The sequence below is a fragment of the Pantherophis guttatus genome, chromosome 1 (genome assembly GCF_059756535.1).
Source record: "Pantherophis guttatus breed Tessera chromosome 1, ASM5975653v1, whole genome shotgun sequence".
NCBI lineage: Eukaryota > Metazoa > Chordata > Lepidosauria > Squamata > Colubridae > Pantherophis > Pantherophis guttatus.
This window is the reverse complement of record NC_142063.1, coordinates 314,494,711-314,517,238: the sequence shown is the minus strand read 5'-3', so window position 1 is coordinate 314,517,238 and position 22,528 is coordinate 314,494,711. Positions and strand designations below refer to the sequence as shown.

Genomic DNA, 22,528 nt, shown 5'->3' with positions numbered 1-22,528 from the left:
ATCCATCTAGCATCAAATATCCTTAATTGATTCTTAAATGATACAACTTTACCGTAAAAGTTTTAATTGGAATCTTTCCCAACAATTGTATCTAATTCCCCAAAGTCATATATCTCTGCTTTAAATATTTCCACAGCATTTGGGGTACTTTTTTCTTCAAAAGGCAACTGGACCGTTTTTTCCATGAGGAAGAAGAAGAAAACATTTCGCTTCACATCCAAGAGAATTTTCTTCTTCCTCCTCAAGGAAAAAACGGTCCAGTTGCCTTTTGAAGAAAAAAGCACCTTTGAGACAATTACGACCTGGATAATTGAGAATCTCCACAGATACTCCATAGCATTTGTTGTTCAAAGAATCTTCCTACAAGTTGAAATGCAACATCTCTTGTCAATTGTTTTCTGATTGGATATAATAAATTCATTCCCCAATCTCCATTAATCTTCTTAAGAAAGTCCAATCCATCACTCATCAATTCTGCCTTGTCTAGGTCTTTTGAATTCATGCCTTTCTCTAACCAGCCTGCAATTTTCAAACCAGGCTCCTTTCTCTTCAAATCTGCCAGCAACAAATTAGATTCCAATCCATCTGATTGTAAGTCGGGTTTAACTGATTTGCTTATGTCTGAGTGCCATTGGGTTGAATTAAAAGTGTTAATTTATCAAACTTTTTTTCCAAGTTTTCAAGTAGACCTTGTAAGTTGGAAAACGTTTTTTTTCAAAGGCTTCCCAGAGGGCTTTATCATTGATCTGGCTCTCGCTTTTCTTTTATATCTTTTTATGGACAATGTAAGGAATATATGATATATAATATTCAAAATCCTTATTAAAATATGTGTTCAGGTCAAACCCATAATCCTTCCAAGTATTCTGAACTACTTTTTTTTCTCCTCCTTCTAAATATATTACTAGGGCCTGCATCAAAAATAGGCAGAATATAGGCCACTCAGGATCTGCTACTTGTTTAGATCATTAAATGATTTATATGACCCAGGAAGGCACTTAACATATTTTTAAGCAAGAAGTGATTCTTGGCATCATTTAATGCAGATTAATTATGTCATAAATGTTGAGAGGTCTGTGAATGCATTCTTGATTTGTAAATTAGCACATTAGTGAACCACAAGAATCTAATTTTTTAAAGCACACACACGTATAGGAATAAAAGTAAGCTATGCAAAACAGTTCTCTCAATCTTTATCCACGAAATTGTTTTTCTCAGGGGACAGTTCTTATTATTCTAATGGGGCCATTTTTCCTTTTTTGCCCCTTGTTCCCATTGTAGAAGACTTGAGCTCTGTTTTAATGCAGGGATATTTGTCTTTTCCTGTCTGTCTTTTATCATTAGACAGATCAAAAGCAAATTGATTATTCAGGTCTTGTGTGAAGGCAGCAATAAGTGCACAGAATTGAGAAGACTAAATTACCTAGATGTTTTATCAAGACCAGAAGTGCTTCTTTAGTGGGATTGTGCAAACTTCAGTGGGATGATTTGATCAAATCATTCCTCTAAATATACCCTTGAAAAAAGTGACAATTTCCAGTTAATTTGGAGAAGTCACTTGGCTTCAAGCAAAATAGCCATTCAAATCAGATTGGTTGAGTGAAGCTCTGGGACAAGTTGTACGAATTTGGGAGTTTCCAAATTAATTTGGAAAAAGCCACTTAAGTTCATGCAGAAATGTTCTGAAGTTATCTAATTTTCTTTGAGACGGACGTAAAATTCATAATGATATTATAAAGTTGGAAGCATTCCTTCAGAAATTTGATCAAATTATTTTTTAGTCAAATATCTAAATTGAGAAATTTTAGAGCCACATTATTAAGTCTATGTCAGATGTGCATATCTGTTTATATAAATTTTCATTATGTGTATGTTGATGAGTTCAGCTCCAAATAATTCTGAAACAAAACTGATAGCTAATGTAAGCAGCAGCAAAACCTTGAAAATGAAAACAATTTATTCAAACTAACTCTCATATTCACATGTACAACATTGTGTAGAGATTCTGAAAAAAATGCATATTGAAGATATGTTACATACATGATGCACATGCATTAAAATTACATAGTGGTGCAGTTCTTTGGTTTGAATTTGAGAACACATGCAGAATATTCCTTTCATTGAAAATGTCATTATTATCTTAATTATTTAATTTATAACTTGTCTTATGAAGTCAGCTGCTTTGTGACTCAATATGAGAAAAGTTGTGTATGAATGAAAAAGACATTCTTGATCATAAGTCCATTATCTGCAAAATTAAGCAGCCAACTATGAACTATAAAACCACCACTCCTTCATGAATTAAATATTCTGAAAAATAATGTTTTCTTGTGAAAAATGTAAACTTGTGCATAATTTGTTTTCAGTGGTAAATCCGTTGAAAATCAAGCTGAATAGCAATGTACATATGTGGTAAGTATACCTGCTTGTAAATATGTTTGGTTCATAATTTAATTAACATAATTATAATAGTATTTCCTCCTTTTTTAGGAACCCGGAAAATAGTTTATTAAAAAATTTTAAAGAGATTTTAGAAATTGATTTCCCATCTCGAGAAGCTCTAGAAAAAAGTGTAAGTTATCTCATACTTTTTATGCTCACCATGCTTGAATACTACATACTTGGAAATAATTATTTTTCAAATGATGATTAAAAAGATGTCGACTTGTACATGGGGACTATTTTCTCTATTCTTGCAAGGAGATTTGGAATTGTGTATGTATATGTGGTTATTTTGTATTTTTTGCATTAAATGTATTACATTTAAAATTAATTCTGATATCAAACAATATATATATATACGGTTTTTGGTATCAGAATTAATTTTAAATGTAATATATTTAATACAAAAATATTTTAAAAATCTGTTCCAGGTGGGAAAGTGCACTAAGCTCAGAGAAAGAAGTTCATATTCTTCCATCCATTTACTGCCCATTTTATTCTTTCCTATTTTGGAAAATTCTGAGAACAGGCTAAATAAAATATGATCTATTTATGTTGGGTAGCTGTGCAGGAAGGCCTGTGGACTTTAAAAATCCATAAATTTCTAAGGGTAAAGTGCATCTTAATTATTGGAGTTGGCCTCCTATTCAGATTTATTCTTTGTATTTGCTCACAGTGAATGACAATAATAATAATAATAAATGAGGAAAGATACGGTTTCTTCCTTGCCCGTAGAATGTCGGGTTTGTAAATGCTCTGACTAGGTATAATTTTGGAATATCTCAGTATCATTTTATGATGTTGTTTATTCATGAAGAATTTGTAATCTCTTGCACATATTATATGTGACACTCTGCAATAACACATTGGTAGGTCAGTGTAATTTGAGAGCTTTCATATCACCTAATGCCCTTTCCTATAAAAAGATGTATACATCAAGATCAGTTGAGAAAGGAATTGCTTGAGATTAATCAAAGCTCCATTTGAATCTTTATATGCTATGATTTCCTATCTTCAGTCTACTAATAGAAAATCTGTAGTAGAATATCATAAAGGCAATATTTGTCCATGTATCCTGCCTTGGGTCTCATTGTTTTTATCATCCTGTGAGTGATAAAACGTAAAGCTATAAGCTGATTGAAAGATCTTAGTTAATTAAAGAAGAATACAAAAAGTTAAATTTGCATACAAATAAAACACTGAATGGGAAAAAAGAATACTTATTTCTAGATGGCCTCTGGTGATGCATATATATCTATTATCTTAGAAAAAAAACACTGTCTCATCTAAAATGGTGGCTACCATATACCAGTTTTATAAATACTGATTAAAACATTTAAACTTGCTTTAAAAGACACAATTAATTAGAAACAGTAATGTGTATTTTAACCAATTAAGTTTAAGACTAGTTCTTCATTGTAGCTCTGTGATTATCTCACATGGGATAAGACAAGAGCCCGATCAGAACAATCTAGAACTTAATGGGATTTCCTGGTAGGAGTTCCGTCCCATGTGAGACATGCACAATAAGGCATGCTTCCTTTAATCCCTTTACTTTTATTTTCCACCAACATAGTAATAGTACCTTCACTTTTAGAAATAATTATTGATTCTTTTAGAAATTTTCCTTTTCCTTCACTTTGTTCTATTTCAAAACAATTATATATCTTTGTTTCATGTGCGAGGGATTATGGGATATAGGTTATTGACTCCATTCACATATGACCTTGAAGGTTCCATTCCATAGCAAATGTTCCCCCAATGGATACAACCTAGACTCTTGCAAGGACTGCCAGGTATTTACAAAATGAACTTTGTGGTGGTTCAGATCAGATTAAAAAGTGGAGTACATGTAGAAAAAAATATTATACTAGGCTGCAGCTCCTTAAAGGATCTGTGTTTGTAGGGTTGTTTGGTCACTATGGCAGCCACCCCTTTGATTCTGGGAAAAGGTGTAACTGCTTTAAAAAATTGCAGGCAGCTCTTTTGTTCACACCCCTAAATTCTGAAGCATCCTTTTGGAATCAGATAAGATACAGCACAAAATGGGGTTGGCACAAGAGTTTCTCCCATCTATAATCCATTTTTGGGAATAAATTCCTTACCATGTTTCAGAAATTTCTTTTTTCAGTATGTGCCTTCAATCTTTGTCAACTCATAGATTTTCTCCATAACAATTTGTCTCCAACCTGGTTATTCAGATCATCCAATGCTGCATTCATTGCCTCTATAACTATCTGCCTTGCTGCTGGTCAACTTTGTGTGTGTGTGTGTGTGTCTTCTATCTTTCCCAGCTTTAGAGCCTTTCCTCTAAAGCTGTATAGATGGGCAGCTCTATAGATTTGAATTAATAAACAGTATCCAGTGACTGTTTTTGGCTTTTCAGGGTCTTTTTCTTAGCATTTCCCAAATAAATAGTTTCAATCATCAAACTTTTGATACAAGCTAAGTAAGGAATAATGTCTTCTCTATTATGGGAACTTCAGTACACATGTGACCATTAGAATTGCCTTTTAAGAATTTTTCAGGGGAACTATCTTATCTTGGAAGAAGCTTTCCACTTTTATCCAATAATATTGTCTGGAGCTCTGTTCTGTCTGTTCTCAGAGGGATGAAGTCATTGGAAGAGCATTCCTTTCTTCAGTTAATTTATGAATACAGGTACCTAGTCCTTGTGTCATGACCAAGGACTTGGAAAACTTTAGAAAGCTTGTTGCTCCCTATGTGACTCAGCTTCTGCTGGGGCCACTTACTTGGTGCATGTTTGTGCTTTAACTGCTTTTTCTTTAGAGCTGAACTTTTTCTTTGGCTCCTCAAGGCAAACAACTTTTCAGAAAGATTTTTTGTTTCCTCTGTTCTTCAGTCTAGCAGTGAATCATCAAGGTAAATAACTTAAGAGACTTTGTCACCCTCTTTCCGGGCAAGCACTTAATTTAGCAAATTAAGTGGTTATTTCAACATCTAATTGGGGGGAGGGGAGTTCAAGTCTGCTCCTCCCACTTTTTATTGAAGAAATTGGGTTTCTGGCAGAGGAAGGAGATTAAGTAATGGAAAGGTTTGGGGAAGCTGCATGCAGGCGGCTGGCTTCTCGAAAGATGTCTACAATCTCCTGATGACCATCTGGTTGGGGCAAAAGCCCAGCCAAGTTTCACTGGCCAAGCACGGAGGCTTGTTTGGAAGCCTCTCTGGCATTGGAATGCAGTACTAAGCCCTAATACAGTTTAGTACTATATTACTAAGCTCTTTTCTCCTATGTGGGCTGTTTTTGGCTTTGCAAAGCTTTTTCCTGCTTGTTTGCCTCTTTTATGGACCAAGCTAGGTGGGAGTCTCCCAGGGTTTTCCCCACTCAGGAGAAACACCATGTGCACATAACATTTAATGGTGGCATCAGGGAAAGCAGGGTGGGTGGGATAACTGATATCCTTCCCCATTTGATACTTGGAGATCTCGGTGTTCCTCTCATATTTCACTGTCAGTTTTAGATAGGAAGAGATTCAGCAGAGGCATGACTAGTTATGAATGCTATGCATAGGGCAGGACTCCTATAAAAACATTGCATAAGCCATAGAGGATGTAAACAGGCTGCGTGCAAATGTATAATTCATGTATATAAATTCAGAGATGGCTACTTGAAAACACAATTATAAGTAACCAGTTTGCCTCATAAACTCTTAAGTTATACTGTACAGTGCTATATAAATGATAAAATTAATGTCAAGATACATGATTTTTTAAAAAGAAAATATTAACATATATTACAACTTGACATAATTGCTGAACTTTAGAAATGCTGTTGAACCATCATGTAATTTGGTTTGTTTTAGTGTATTGTATAACCTTTGGTATTTGTGTTTTTCATAAATCCTGGATGAACTTTGGTTTGGGTGCAGTGCATGTACTAAACCCAGCCATCTCACTAATACAGTTCTATTTTATATTTTTAAGGACTTCTCTATGGATTGTGGTATTTGCTATGCTTATCGTCTGGATGGGGCTATTCCAGACCAGGTTTGTGATGACTCTCATTGTGGCCAATCTTTTCATCAAGTTTGTTTATATGAGGTATGATTATCATAAGCATTCAATATTGTTTTTGTTCTAGGCATTTAACTCCATGCAGTAGCTGTACTACTTTAAAACTAAGGGGAATCTAATTGCTTAATAGAGAACAAGTAAATTTTTACAACAACAATATATACTGATATAGAATATTATTGCTCACTGTTATCCATCGTTGTTTGCTATTGATTTTATTTCTCAATCTTTTAAGTAATAATTATTGCAAATTCTACCTTTAGATGAGTCTTAGAATTGTTTTTAAAACAAATGTAACCCTAAATATAACCAAAGTATCAGAATTGGTTCTCTTAAGCAAATCAACTTCACTCCCAAAGATAACACACTGTGTGTGTGTGTGAGAGAGAGAGAGAGAGACAGACAGACAGACAGACACAGACGTAGACATATGTTGGATCAGAATTTACTCTTGATTTAAAGCCTTGAACAGGAGAGATGCTTATCCTGTTTGCAACATTTTCATAGCTATCTTCTATCTTCAAATGCAGCAAATAACACCTTGTTTTACTCTCCAGTGGTTACGTGGGCTCCCTTCAAGTCGACAGAGTTTTAATGTCATATTTGGTGAATGCCCATATTGTAGTAAGGTAAGCAAAGATGAATAAAAATGCTTCCAAATAAATTTGAAAATAATACAATTGCAATTCATGGGACACTTCATTATAGGCTTATAGTGCATCCCAGTATACAAAGCATTAAACTTGGAATGGTGTATATTTCAAATGTTTAAAATCTGTAACATACTGGAAAATATTGTAAGCAAATTTATATATTAATCTGTACATAAGATAACTTTGCTTTGGAAACAAATTTATTCCAGCAAATCACACTGAAAATATCTACTAAGAAAATCTGAATACAAATGGATAACTGCATTTCGTGAGCACTTACTGGGAAAGGTATCAAAGAAAATAGAGAGACAGCATTATTAAGACGACAAGTACAACAATGGCCACAATATACTGAAACAGTTTTCTATGCATCCCAATCTGAGAGGGACAGCATATGTAACAGCTAGTCAGACTTTGAACACGTTCTGGTCGATGGACTGCTGAATATGTGATTCCATTTTCTCTACAATTTTCTTCAACATTCTGGAAAGAACTGCAGGAATCTGTCCAGGGCAATGATTTTACATAGTCCTGAAAAAAAAGGCAAAACATCACTAGTGGCAATTTGTCTAAGAGCAAGTGTTCAGTACTTCGTTGCTAGAGCGGTTGTCTAAGTATTTTCCCCTTTGTTCTTCCCTTATATTACCAAAGCTAACTAAAAATAGTAACTACATCATTTTCTTTTTTTAAAACAATAAAGTGGAATGATCAAAAAGATGTATCTGAAGAGTCTTCTGTTAAGAATGTTTTGCTGCAAAGTGTGGCTAGGGGGTTATAGCTATTCCACTTGGACAAGATTGGAATTTGTCTCAAACAAGCACTTTGTGAATAATCATATACTAGAAAACTAACATGTCAACTTTTATAAAGTGTGGAGAGCATACAAGTCTAAGGACTGTTCCCATTCCTAACCACATGCAAATCAAACATTTCCATTTATTTCTTGCAGACCATTTTTAGTTTATATAATCACGGAAAATTACAATTTTCCAAATGCGTAGTGTTTGAAGCACGGCATAATACCCATTGTATTTAAATATCCTTTAAATACCCTAGGTACCCACTAGTTTTAGTTTATGAGTCACACTACTGAAATATTAAATATTTACAATTGTAGGGACTTTACTATATGGGCAATATGAATTCAGGCTCGGTTGTCTTAATCTTGCACTGAGTAATAAATATATAATGAAGTTTTTAAATTTTAGAAGATTTGAGTAAAAATCTGGAAGCCTTTAAATTTAGAAAACACCATACTAATTATAATGGAACAGAATATTTGTTCTTAATGGTTTGTTAACCCTGGTAACATCTGTCTGGGGCATTAACCATATTATTTGTTTAATAGTAATTTCTAGCAATATTCCCATATTCATGGAAAGTATCTATTTCAAGACAAATACATACTTGATTTCCATTTATCATCTATACTTCATGTTCTTTTAGAAAAAAAGTAAAATGAAAAAAACAAGGTTTTAACAAACAATTTAATGCAACATAATAAACTCACCATTGAAGCTTGAGTAAACTTATTCAATCTAACCAGTTCTGGCTTATCTTGTATTTGGCTACTTTTCATTTGCGCAGTGGCTTTTCTAAGATTAAAAAACTCCTTGTTCTCTAGTTGGCTTTCTTGTCCTTTAACTTGCTTCAGTGTCGGCATCAGCAAATGAGCCTATTAAATGTACAAATTAAGCCATCCTGAGTGCAATCCATGAAATGATACAGTACTGCTGCAGCCTTCATCCACTGAGTTAGTTTTATGTTAAAAGACCTTGAGTGAGTCCTAACATGAAATAGATCATGCACAATACTAGAAAAAGCATTGCTAACATTAATGCAGCCATGCAAGGAATAGACCAATTTTATGAAATTAGCAGCTATTTAAGATTATTACAATTTGCTTTCCTAAGGCAGCATTACTTTAAAAAAAAATTGTTTCAGTATTTTTTTAGAGAAATCGAGGTGACTGTTAGTAACCTTTAGTAGAGGTGAAACCAAGTTTGTCAATAACTAACATACTGTATTTTAATTTCAGTATCACAAATGAGAAAATACTAAAGATTTTTCTAAGCTTTTAAATGTAATCTATCTATAACATTGATAGGCAATATCTCTTTATTTCCTTATGCCACTTCCTTTAAAATTTCCTATTACATTAAAGCTGTTGGTTTACATGCATCAGGAGGCTGTTTGAATTTAAATCCGAACAGCTGCAAAATGCATTTGTGCTGTGCAACCTAGAAAAGAGCAGTAACAGCAAAAGGAATGGGAAAGATTAGCAAATTATACCAATGTTTAGATGGAGTAAGAGTTATAAAGTAGGATGCATTGGCAATGCACTAAAACCATCAAATAAAATGCACTGGATGAAGCACACACTTAAATGTTTATCTCCAATTCCAGTATTCCACTCAAAGAGTTTTGAATTATTTGCCAAAAAATGGGCAAAGATTTCTCATCTCTTTAAATCTATTTTTACAAAATAGATTTAAAATTTTGTTCCAAATACCAGGGGAAAAGGAACGTTTTAATTGGGCAATGAGTATGTGTTCTTTTTTATGCCAGTCTTTTTTAACAAAAAGATACTCCAAGCCAGAGATTTTAAAATTATCTAAATAGGTATCAATCCCCATATTTTTCAGCACACCAATACAAGCCTAATTTTAATGTAACTGGTAGATATCCAGAATCTGAGTTTTGCCAAAATTGAATGACTTGAGGCAATAATTCACTGCTATCGGTAAAGATGTTTTTCTTTCATATAAGTGTTTCTAGGCTAGAAAAATCCCATTCATCATTTAGCAAATATTCAGCTTTGAAGCAACCCTGTGTCTTTATTTGTTTAATCAAGGATTTACTGTATTATGACAAACACCAGACATATATAACAAACTAAAGGAATAATTACTTTGTATAAACTCTTGCCAATATTATTAAATCTCTGCTTCTGCTAGCTCCATATTTGGAATATGAAGCATCATCTTCCATCTTTTTTGTATGTTATGGATAGGACAAAATGGATTATATTGTATTTTCTATCATATATGACATATCAAGTAAATAACGTAAAATACACCTGGTGCAAAATTATTGTTATTATATAAATTATTCAATGTTACAATACTTTAGTATGGAAGATTATTTGTCCTACTTCAATCCCAAATCTGAATTGCAGATCTCTTGTTCTCTATTTGAACAGATCTGAAACAATTGCATTGGTAAAAACTGACTAAGAATAGACCCCCACATATAAAATTTGGAATTAGTGGAAGCTTTCTTTTGAAAATAGGCTTGTTTTTAGCAACACGTAGTAACAGAAGCTGTGACAATTGACATTTTTTTGTCATGAGGTTTATATGTACTTGAAAACAGCAAACCCAATGCCCCATTTTCATATCAAGATTTAACAGTAACAGAGTTGGAAGGGACCTTGGAGGTCATCTAGTCCAACCCCCTGCTCACACAGGAAACCTATACTAGGGATTCGAACCGCCGATCTTTCTGATCGACAAGCTCAGTGTCTTAGCCACTGAGTCAACACTAACCTGAGGCAGGCTTTAAGCTAACCCACAGAAAGTAAGTTTTCCATTTTTAGATTAATCATTGCCTAACATAAACATGATAACCCATTCCTATATTGAAATCATATAGTTATTACAACTGGGATAAGTTAATGCTCTTTTCTGCACCCCCTTCCTGACCTTTAGTTTTACTGCCTTATACCAGCACAGAATATATGTTGCACCTCCTCACACACATGACTATAATATTTTATTAATATAATTGTTGTTGCAAATAATTGTAACAGATGAGGTTAAGTTTGTTTCTCTGAAACCCCCTCACCACTGCAATCTTGCATGGCAAAAGCACAAACTGAAACAAAATACTGCTTTAAAAGCAGGTGTATTGTGACATACAAACAAGCAGCTCAAAGAAAAAAAAATTCCTCAGGCATGCCTAAGATGTCTGCAGACCACAACCTCTGGCTAGAATTCCATTCCTTCTTCCCAGCCAAATCCACCACTAATTTATTTATTTTATTATTCGTTAATCAAGTTTATACAATGCCAATTTCACTATCAAGTGAGTCTTAGTAATTGATAGTTTTTCTATACTTAGTGTGTGTATGTGTGCGTATATATCCATATCCAATTACAACCTATATCACAACACTTCATTTATGCAGGCTGTGTCTTTTTACTGGTAGAAGCTATTGTAAAGTGATGAGGATCACTTAATGGTGTTAAAGTATTTTCTGATATTTAAAATAAGTATTGCAGGCAAATTGGTCTAAATTTTCTCCCAAGTCCTAGACATGAGAAAACTGATAAGACTTGGGAATCTTTGGATGTTTTTCTTCTGGCATTTTATAACTTTTAGATTTCCAAAGTTTGGAGAAGAATGAGGAGGCAGGAGGCTGAATCTGAGAATGGAAGTCTGCTTCGTTTTATGAGGAGTTCCTATAAATCCTTGGACACTGTTTCAGAGGATTATGGTCTAAGAAGAGCTTTTAAAGTAGAATTATTAAGAATATTAAGGATATTGCTATAGCTTTAATAGAATCACTGAGTATAACTTAGATCTGTGTTTACAGATGAAAGAAGAAGTAAACTTTGTCAAAAAGATTTCTTAATTAAAAATGTGCATATTTCAATTAACTTTAGAAAATTGTACCAATCACAGATACAAAAAGAAGCTGCTCCAATTAATTTAGATTAAATGGCAACCACAGCAGCAAGGAAATGGCTTTTTGCTTTGTGGAAAAAGTGATGAAAAAAATACCAAAGTCTATAAAACTCTGGAAAAAAAAGTCTTGGCAATTACCAAGATCAAAATCCAGTGGCTTTTTATTAAACATGAACTTTTGTTCTGCTTTTCTGCACAACGTAAATAGTGTTGACAATTGGGTTTCCAAAGGCACTTGCTACAATAAAATGTAATTGTATCATGAGAGAAAGGTGACAATCGGGAGATCATGAAAAAATTACATATTCTCAGTGGTAGTTAATTAGCCATGCAAAAGCCCCTCAAACAGAGATTCTCTTCTATTAGGAATGATTACTATGCAGACCTACCAATGTCAATACTAGAGTCATTCAAATACTTCTTTTGCTACTAATTGAAGGTTGTAAAGCTTTGGTGCCAAGGTTTGGCTTCCAAAGAGCTAATTTATGACTAGGCTGCTATTTTATGTCTTCAGTTGCAACAGCTACAAAACTCAGCAAATCAAAACCATCTGTGCACTAAGATTTGGATCACCATTTATCTTACAACCGATCAGTCACTTTAGTTTGCATCCCACATTTTTTGACTAACATATTATTGTGACAGTCCAAAGTTCACTAGGGATATTAAAACTGAATGACATCTTGACCTTGCCTTAATGAATACTCATCAACAAAGACTTCAGACTTATCCATATGGCAAGAGACAACCATCTCATGTTTTTAATTGGGGTTGGGAAATGCTGTTAATCATATTAATTCAAGATTAATAATAAAGATTTGTTACTGCATTACTACTACTACTATTACTGTAAGTTTCCAATAACAAAAATAAGGAGCACTATGGTATCACAGTTAATTTATATTGAAACACATATCATAATCCAAGTATAGAGCTTTTGGAAGGCAAGAATGAAAATATGGCCAAAAAATAAAATCTCGAGGTTGGTGCTAGTGATCGAGAACATGAAATATTTGGAACAATAAAAAGTAACTGCTTTAAATATGGTCTGTGGAAAGTTCATGATGATTCACAAATACCACAGAATACAAACTATATTATGCAGAAAGAAAATGAAATTAAACATATCTGCTCCAAGGAAGACAATATCCCCCAACTTGACTAACTTTCTGTTTTGGAACCAATCCAAGAAAATGTCAAAGTTTAATAATGTACTAGATTATCTATTCAGAAGGTTTAGCACTTTAACACTGAACAATGCTTGTTCCACACCTTAAATCAGAAACTAATGCTTAAAAATGTAGCACAATCTACTTTACAGTTTACTTAGATGCCACTGAGTCTTTTTTTTACTCCAAGTGTCTGGATTAACAAATGCTCAGCATCTTAATCTCTCTCTAGCAATAATCCGAAGCTCTTCCAAGGTGAAACTCCTGTAAAGCAAGCTTAGTATTGAATGGCTTCATGGAAATATTGATGCAGTTCCTCCGAAAGCATAATTGGTTACTGCCGCCTTCTGGAATTGTTCCCTCTCCTCCAGTCTAGTCTAATTTGATATTTCATGGAGATCTTCAATCTATGTACAAACCTGGTCCTTTTGGTCCTATGTAGCTTTTGAATCGGGTTCTGTTAACTGCTAAGGACATATCAGGGATCTCTTTGATCCTTACTTCTATTGTTTTTTTCTTTCTTCCATTTCCCTCAAAAGTTATCACATTTTCAATTCAGCAATTAAAAAGAATAATTTGAAAAAGACATCTCATACACTCCTTCCACAAGTTTAATTTCCCCAAATATTAAATTTGATTTAAAATTAACTGATCCTTACAAGATGTATTACCTCTTATTTATTTAGACTTGACCTTTATTGTTTCATTACTTACTTTCCTGTGGTGAATTGTGCATTCATTTAGAGAGGTTTGAACAGAGGTTAAATCCAGTGTCTCCTTGTAACAAATTCCTTTTTGTTCCAGGCCATTCAAAAGGATTTTCCTCAATATTTCATATTCAGGTTTTTCATCATATCTTAAATTAGAGACATTTTTTAAAAATCTGACTATTTCACCTGGAAAAAAAAATAACAGACCAGTTAACACACACAAATAATCTAATTTTAATCATACAAGTATTTACTAGATTAAGGTATGTATCTCTCTAGTCCCTCATTCTACTTTCAACATTGTCTAATCAAATGCCTTGGTGACAACTATAGATTTTTCCATTGTACAAAATACACATATTTTATCAGGCATCTTCAAAAATTCAAAGAAATAATGCAAAGTTTATATTGCTTTTCATGTCACTATAACCACTGGTTACATCATGGCTCACTTAAGTTCATTCTATTGACCAATTAAAGGTGCATTAGCTTAATGTAGTTACTTGACAGTTTGGAATGAGTAGCTGAAAAAGTTGATGTTTTTACAAGACTACTAATAAATACAAACACACCAGTTTATTTCATGCCATGTAACATGAACATTTAAATATGGATGAAGTACAAACTCAGAGCATAGAGCTCGTAATACTGAATTTCAGATTTTATTCTAGGAGGATATATCTGAATATATATTTGAAAAGAAAAAAAGATGGGGTACGGATAGAAAACGCAAATGTATACCTTTAAAATAAAGGTGAGTATATATGAGCAAACCCTTTACTTAGTATCTTAACCTAATTGAGAAGAATTGGAGACAAGCATATTGAAGAATTGGAGACAAGTTCATCAGTGTAAAGAAAATAAACATTCACAATTTGCAGTCGAGGCTATTTGATCCAAGGTACAAGTCGTGCTATCTCTGTCTTCTTATAACTTGCCTTATAATCTCTTGACTTCCTTGCATTTTTGTAGTATTAACATTCAAAAATGCAATTGATGTGGCTGCTATTACACCTGTAGCATGGGTGTTTTTCCCCGATTTAAGAACAAATTCCAAAAGTGGATTATAAATAAACTATTATATTTTTGTGAGCCACTCAGGGTTATATTGCAAGTCTTTTCAAACAAACAACCCACCAAAAATGTTAGGATTATCTGAATGTTACATTAAAAAATGAGATATTTTATGTAAAGTGGAAATAGTAATCTTCCCAGAAAATTGCAAAATGTGCATTCCACATCTAATAAAGGGGATATCCAGAACAATTGTCTTCATACAGTTATTCATTGAACAAAGGGGAACGAGATATAAAGCCTAATGAGATCCAAAAGATGAAATAAGGTCTCAGCCAACGGCAGCACCTGACCAATCTTCCTGGGTTAAAAAGGTTATCTAGACTCAGCCCTGCTTAGTGCTTGGAGAGAAGACTACCCAGAGAATTGTAGTCTTATTGGAAGTTTTAAAAAATCCTAAAGGCAATGAGAAATTACATCAATATAATCGTTAAAAAAAAAAACCTGCCTAGTCATCAAAAATGGATCAACCTGAGGTCATCTTAATCCTTTTATTAGTAAATCAAATGGAAACGGGTTTGTCAAATAGGGAAGTCCAATGTAAGAAACTTGTCAAAAAAATAAAAATAAATGAAAGGCTACCATCTCTCCAGAATGCTTGCAGTTATTCAAACTTATAACCGGAAACCCTGCTAGAATGTGTACCACAACTTAGATAATATTATCAAGCCCAAAAAAACCACCAAAGTAGTTTATGTGAAGCATCAAACAAGCTAATAGTAAAAAAAAAAAAATCCTTTGTAAAAAAACAAGAGAATGGCATATAAACTCAGAAGGCATGCAAGGACATAATATGGGTTACAACAAACAACATAATAATTGTGGGCCAATTTGGACTAAGCATTAATGATTAAAATTATAGAAATACCTTCTAATGAAGTTATAAACGGTTGAGTAGTAAAGGAGACAGGGACATGAAAAAATTATCAAGACACTGCAGAGAAACTAAATGAATTATCCTGGAAATGTATGACAATATTCATATTTGAATTAATACACATAGAAACTCTGAAATAGTGACATAAATAGTTCCTTGAATAGTTCCTTGAAATTCAGTTGACAGGACCAGATGGTATTCAGCCACAGACAAGTCAAAATGTATAAATGCTGATCTCTTAACAGTATTACATGTCCTTAAATCAACCTCTATTAGAAAAAGTACTAGAGGAAAATTCATCTTTAATCCAGGGAAAGTACCATAGTTAATGGTTTTAGGGAGCAATGTAAGAAGTGATAGGCTGCTTAGTTTAATATTTGTTTCAAGTGAACTATTAGAAACATTAGCAAAACTTTTCAAGGCAATAGGACAAACCTTGCTGAAAAATAATTGTTTTTATAGAAACAATACCACTAGGTTCCGGTTCTTCTAAAAGTGTCAACAAGTCTCTTCTAAAGGAGATTGCAATGGACATTGTTTACTTGAATTACCAAGTACTGATGCCACTGCTGTTCATAATCCAGAGGTGGCTAATTTTGCTGATTACACCAAATAATTCAAGCCACTTAAAACAGATTATTCAAGAGTTTCCAGCAAGGGGAATTGGCATTAAAATAGCATATGTACTCATAGTGATTTATTTAATATTTTAAAACTGCATTAAAGAAAGTTTTCCTAACAAATAACTTTAAGGAAGTAGACATGTCTTGGTAAATGCTATTCACTATACATTTATGGGACCAAAAAAACCCCACCCATTATCACATGCAGGTTGATGGGATTTTAGGCAGGTGATTGGAAACTGGCTTTGTGATTGTGATGGATGCTCAGTATCAATACTGAACCAGTTTTCATCTCCTACAAAGAAAGGCAAATTCCATGCTGGCAATCATTAGGAAATATAAAAGTGCTCTTAAATAACATATATATTTTGCAGCAACATACATTTTGCAGAATCATTCTTTCCAAATTAGCTTTAAATGTCTTTAACAAAATATTTTAGGTTTTGCCAAACTGAACAGTGTGCTGGTATATACTATATAATTATTGCATTTTAACTTCTTGTGTGAACATTTTGTCTCAGAATCATAGAGCAAGTTAAATTGAACAAACAGAAGCAAGATAGCAACCTAGCAGCAACACTGTTCTTTAACAAGACAAGAATAAATATGATATTCAGTATCCACTTGTTTCTAAGTTCCTTTCAAAACCATAATCAGCTACCTATTGTGTGATTTTGGTATTTTACAAAAAAAATAACATTAGCCATCTATTCCTTTATCTCTCACTGAAAGAGGCATCTCTATGGCATGTCTATAAAGTACACACCACTCTTTTCTTTTAGAAAAACACTAAATCAACTTGACTTCAGGTGACCAAATATCAAGGCCAAATATCAAGTATAGTTCACTTTTATGAAAGGCGTAAGAGACTCTTTTCATTCATGGTAGTTCTAGAAAAGGAGTGTTAAACTCAAGGCCTGCAGGCTGGATTCACGTGTGGCCCTCCCGAGCTCCATTTTCGCTGGCACAGCACTCGGGCCACAGGTACCCCTGACCAGAGTGATGTCGAGCTGGCTACACCCACTCTGGCCACAACCACCCTGTCCGAGAGGTCAAACACAACCCTGATGCGGCCCTCAATGAAATTGAGTTTGACACCCCTGCTCTACAAGGCATTGCAGTATGCTGACGACAAAAGCAGGAAAGTCAGGGAAAAAGATTTTGACCAGATCCATAGCTTTGTAAGCTTGGAGGAAACAGAAGCATATCCTTTTCTCCTCTACCACTGTGAAGGTGCACCTTTCAGCATTTTCAAGCCAAGTTTAAAATAGAAATATTGGCCATTTGGAGTCATAAACTAGGCAATTTGAGTGGCCATCCTCAAGGGAGAAATATAATAATGCTCACATGTGTTTACACTTACCGCAGTTTTCTCCTGCAGGAGCCCACCTTGTTACTGAATCAGGCAGTTCATCAAGAAGCCTAGAACCATAAGAATAAGCCACTTGTGAGATTGGGGGCAAAATGGTAATCCTCCCTTTGGAAGCTAACAAATTCTTTGGGAACCAAGAATAGTTAGCAAATCACCCTTTCTTCTGTATTAACTCTTTACAGACAGATATTAGACTACACAGAATTATGGCCAAGAAAATAAATTCACAAGAGCTCCTGCCAAACTTTTTGTAACTGTAAGAGAAGAAATTCCTCCCAGAATAAGTTTGCTTTCTTTCCTATTAGAGTATAGATTAATAGCCACATTTTAAAGAGTTCACCTAATTCCTCCTTGTTGCTCATAAATGGATTTTATACACTAGTGGTATTTGATAAATTTGCTATTCCTATTTATTTCTATTCAGTGAGGCTTATTCTCAAGTAAGTGTATGGAATACCAATCTAAGGTAATTCCAAAATTGTACCAAATCAAGAAAGTTTCTTGCTTAATAAATTTCTAAATTAAACTGTACATTCTTTTGTATAGCAGAGAATGCTATAGCAAAAATTATGCCTACCTATGAATCAAACCAATGTGCCTCTTCTACCTTTTAAATTATTTCTACAAGGTAAGGACTGAGAAAACCTTGGGATTTATGCATATCGCAGCCTTCAAATCTTCTCTAAAATATTACTTTTAACAGGAAAAATTAAAATATTTAAAAAGAGACAGACCAAAAAATGGACCTCAATGCTCCCAATATTTTACTGTTTTTCACCAGGAAGTTTCTCGCTTTCATCTCCTGTCCTGACACCATTGGCAGGTGTCATACTATTCAGAAGCTGGCCTGAAGTCAACATGTTTGTCAATTGCTTGCTTATACAGGCTTAATCCACCCCAACATCCACATCTTTCTGTGCTAAAACAAGTGCACACACACACACACAAACACTCCCGTACACAAATTCAGTAGCCTAGAATAAACACATTATAGCCTTTACTACTGGAATGTACTGGTCTAGATCCCTGTCAGTTCCGTTATGCCTCAAAGGCAGGAATCCAAAGGAAAGAATACATGGCAGAGGGTGCCCAGCCTCTGCTTGAGCACATCAAGCAAAAGAGAGACGGATCACCATCTTTCACAGTAATCAGTTTCACAGTTTAAATGCTTGCATAAATCTTTGTTTCTTGGTAGCTTTGGAAATGAAAAAAGAAAACTTTTGTAATTCAGCAGTTTTAAGTTATCATTTCTTTAATATGAGGAAGATTCAACAGCAGACCTATTGTCTATAGCAGAGGTCTCCAACCTTGGCAAAGCTGGCTGAGAAATTCTGGGTGTTGAAGTCCACAAGTCTTAAAGTTGCCAAGGTTGGAGACCCCTGGTCTATATCATCTGCTTTCTTTCAGAGCAAGACTGGCCAGTAATTAAGCATAGCTTTGATAGGAAGTTCCGTCCTACAGTTAAAAAAACACACACAATATCACTAAACTTACTAAGAAAGAGGCAAAAGAAACCAAATGCCTCCTACTGGTCTAGATATGGACCTAGCGATGTATGAGGGAGGGGAAAGCATACTAACCAAAAGAATAAAATAGCCCATGTGGAAGCAGGTCTCTAAATGTAAGAATCTGCTGCTCCCTTAAAAAAGGCTCATGTACGTTGAATGTTTGTCAGATCTGAAAACAGATACTAAGAGTGCTCAAATAATTATTTGCAATTGGTTAAATCAGAGGCAGACAATTTGATATAGCTACCCCAACAATATCTTTGTCAGTACAAAGCATTTCCATTTAGGTGGGGCAAGGCAATTGATGTTTGTCAACCTCCCTTCCTTACTGCTGTCTGTCTGTCTATCTATCTAGGTGTCTTTAAGTCAGTTCCGACTCCTGGCAACTTCTTGGATAAGTCCCTGTGGTTTTCTTTGGCAAGTTTTTTTGAAAGAAGTTTACCATCACCACCTTCCTAAGGCTGAAAGAGAGAGGCTGGCAAATGGTCACTCAGCTGGTTTTGTGCCTAAGGTGGGCCTTCTGGGTTCTAGCCCATAACCATATTCCAGAGATAACAGGGAAATATACCATGAAAACACTTCTTTACTTCAGCTTTCATGCAGCTTTAGATTAGACATGCACGGCAGAGCTTGGGAAAATAGCAAGAAAAGTATTTGGGAAAAAAGAAGTTGATGGCTGCTTAAGTTTTCCTCTTGACCCACTTCTCATTTTTCTCTGAATCCACTATTGTAGTGTCCAGTATGAGAGCTGCCATGGGCAAAGAACTTAGAATCCCAAGAATCAGATATGCCTCCAGTTTCTTCTATCCAGCACTCTCTATCCCATCCACCCAATATGCTTCACCAGGCCACTTAAAGATTTATCAGTTATTTTCACATAACATATTAAACTTCATTACTTTTAATTGCTGGGTTCCCTAAAATGCCAGGAGAGCAAGGATCAAGCCCACAATCCATTTCATCAGCGTTCACATGTGAACACTAATCCCAGATAACAAGGCTAGACATTGCACCAGTCACCACAATACACACCCATACGAGGTCAAGATTTTTACACACCCATACGATGTCAAGATTTTGGCAAATATAAGGAGCAAAATGCTATGATGGGAAAGCCAGATTCATTTAACAACCGTGTTACTAGCTTAACAACTGCAGTGATTCACTTAACAACTGTGGCAAGAAAGGTTGTAAAAGAGGGCAAAATTCACTTAATCAATGTCTCACCTAGCAACAGAAATGTTGGGCTCAATTGTAGTCATAAGTCGAGGACTACCTTACAGACATTCAGCCTGTCCTTGTTTAATTGTTTTAAAAATCAACGTACCACATTATGCTTACGCCCCATTGTGTGATCTATGTTGTGCCAAATTATGAGGAGCTGCTTCTTTCCAAGTACAGGTGTTTAACCACTACTTCTGGAACTTGTGAAAGTGCTCAACAAACAGTATTTATGATTGATCATCAGTTCTGGCCCTCTCAATATCCCTATGATTACATGACAGTGATCAGTGTCTGGCTCACAATTTCAGCATCACAGTAGGCTGCAATCACATGATGGCAATTTCCGATGTTCCCTGCTAGCTTCCCATAAACAGTCAATGGGTATCCAGCAGGAAGCGGTATATGATGTCCTCACTTAACAACTTGCACAGTGTTTGCTTAGCAACGGCAACTGGAACTGTATTGCTAAATGGTGTGGTCACATGACATCACACTATATAATTATGTTACTTAGTGCAATTCCAGTTCAGTGCCAATTGTCATTGTTAACAAAGAACTATCTGCAGCACTAATACTTTAAGTGAAATAGACTAGCTTGTCTGTACCAAATCTGGGGTCCTCCTGTTGTTTAAGCTAATAATTCTTTTCATTCTAGAAAGACTAATGCGTGCTAGAATCCAAGCCATCTTTGGCAAAAAGCTGGCTTAACACCAGACAACTTTAACTTCACAAATTCTCCAGCAGATGCTTTCTTCATTCCTTTTGCCCAAAATCCAATTAATTGACTTATCAAATACCCAATATAGTCATTTGGCTTAATACTGCATCTTATCTGACATAAAATTTACCCTTTCTAATAAAAATAAAGATGTTTCATATAAGAATTGAAAGGGGTGAAAGAGATATACAGATTTACAAAACCTTTTCTCTGCATTAGGTTAGTTAATTTATATAATGTTGCCTCATACCAAGTGTGCTAGTTAATCAGATTAATGGAGAACTCATAACTACCCAAGTATTTAACTTGAGAATAACCAAATCTTGGCATACAAAACATGGGTCTATAATTTGTTCTTCAATCCACATTAGCAAGATAAACATTGGAAATGATGTTTAATTTTTTTAGTAAAATATCAAGAATCTCAAAGAGCATATATGTGTGCGTATAATGTAAAGGGACTTTGGGAAGGAGATGTAACATCCTTTCATGGAGTTAACAGTTGAGTGTAGAATTAAGAATTTTTAAGGGTTACATTGACTGAATACTGAATTGCATTAAGAGGCAGGTAGTGGGGAATTGTAGTGATCAAGAGTTTTAAAGGAGGAAATATTAAACAATACTGTACAAAGTCAACATTTACAGATACAATCTGTATTATCTGCAGCCTGCAGGCTAACCTCCCTCCCTCTCTCTGCAGAGAGCCAGTGCCAAACTGAATGTACAGATTGATTTCTTCAGAACAAGCCATCCCTATTGTGTACCTCTGTTGTGACTTGCCCTATTTAAAACTTTGCTGCCTTTGCCACTTGTAACCCTCCACTGCAGCATAGCTGGTATATTATGAGCCAAGAAACTGCCTGTGTGGGGCCCAATAATTCACTTACATAGGTCCCACAGTAAGGGCAGAGAGCCTGCCACACAAGTTCCATTTTGCTGGGGCTAATTACATGCTTTCAGGGAAGGAAGCAGGTGGAATTCCAGTTTCCTTTTGATTTTCACACTTACAAATGGCCTTTCTGAAAATACCCTTTAAAAAGAAGGGAATGGGGAAAATAAAATTGCATTCAAAAGCAAGGTACCAAACCTTAAAAATAACACTCACAACAACTTATCAACAACCATTTTTTGTTATCCAATAGTAATCAATGTCACGTGCAAACATGTGTTCCATTCAAATTAAAGGTAATTATACAAAGTTTCTCAAACAAATAGAACACTGTAGTTGCAACCAATAATTGTCCAATTGTATTCAATGAGACTTTGCTGCAGAATTGTATTTCAGAGGTTAGTTTGTATTTTAAAAATTCAAAACACTAAGATTCAAGACACTAAGATAGCTCAGCTGTCTTAGCTATCTAAGGCTGTCAAGAAACACTCTTGTACAGACTGGTTTCATCTATTTAAATTAAAGAGATATGCACTATAGAGTAG

At 34.7% G+C, this 22,528-nt stretch overlaps 2 protein-coding genes across 6 annotated transcripts in view; one reads left to right on the top strand and one right to left on the bottom strand.

Moving 5' to 3' along the window:
* The window catches only part of FANCL (FA complementation group L), a 65,389-nt gene extending 57,544 nt beyond the window's left edge, over window positions 1–7,845 (top strand). For 2 of the 3 annotated variants that reach the window (XM_034427327.3, XM_034427325.3), the window contains 5 exons: window positions 2,367–2,412; window positions 2,491–2,572; window positions 6,388–6,504; window positions 7,035–7,106; window positions 7,340–7,845. In XM_034427327.3, coding sequence (XP_034283218.1) covers window positions 2,367–2,412; window positions 2,491–2,572; window positions 6,388–6,504; window positions 7,035–7,106; window positions 7,340–7,375 — 353 coding nt within the window. In that variant the 3' untranslated portion in view covers window positions 7,376–7,845. The remainder of the gene's footprint in view (window positions 1–2,366; window positions 2,413–2,490; window positions 2,573–6,387; window positions 6,505–7,034; window positions 7,107–7,339) is intronic. The other variant, XM_087883292.1, reaches the window with a different exon arrangement.
* The window catches only part of VRK2 (VRK serine/threonine kinase 2), a 51,203-nt gene continuing 35,581 nt past the window's right edge, over window positions 6,907–22,528 (bottom strand). For all 3 annotated transcript variants that reach the window (XM_034427323.2, XM_087883291.1, XM_060692608.2), the window contains 4 exons: window positions 17,636–17,694; window positions 13,703–13,884; window positions 8,641–8,805; window positions 6,907–7,661 (listed from right to left, as the gene is read on the bottom strand). In XM_034427323.2, coding sequence (XP_034283214.2) covers window positions 7,422–7,661; window positions 8,641–8,805; window positions 13,703–13,884; window positions 17,636–17,694 — 646 coding nt within the window. In that variant the 3' untranslated portion in view covers window positions 6,907–7,421. The remainder of the gene's footprint in view (window positions 7,662–8,640; window positions 8,806–13,702; window positions 13,885–17,635; window positions 17,695–22,528) is intronic.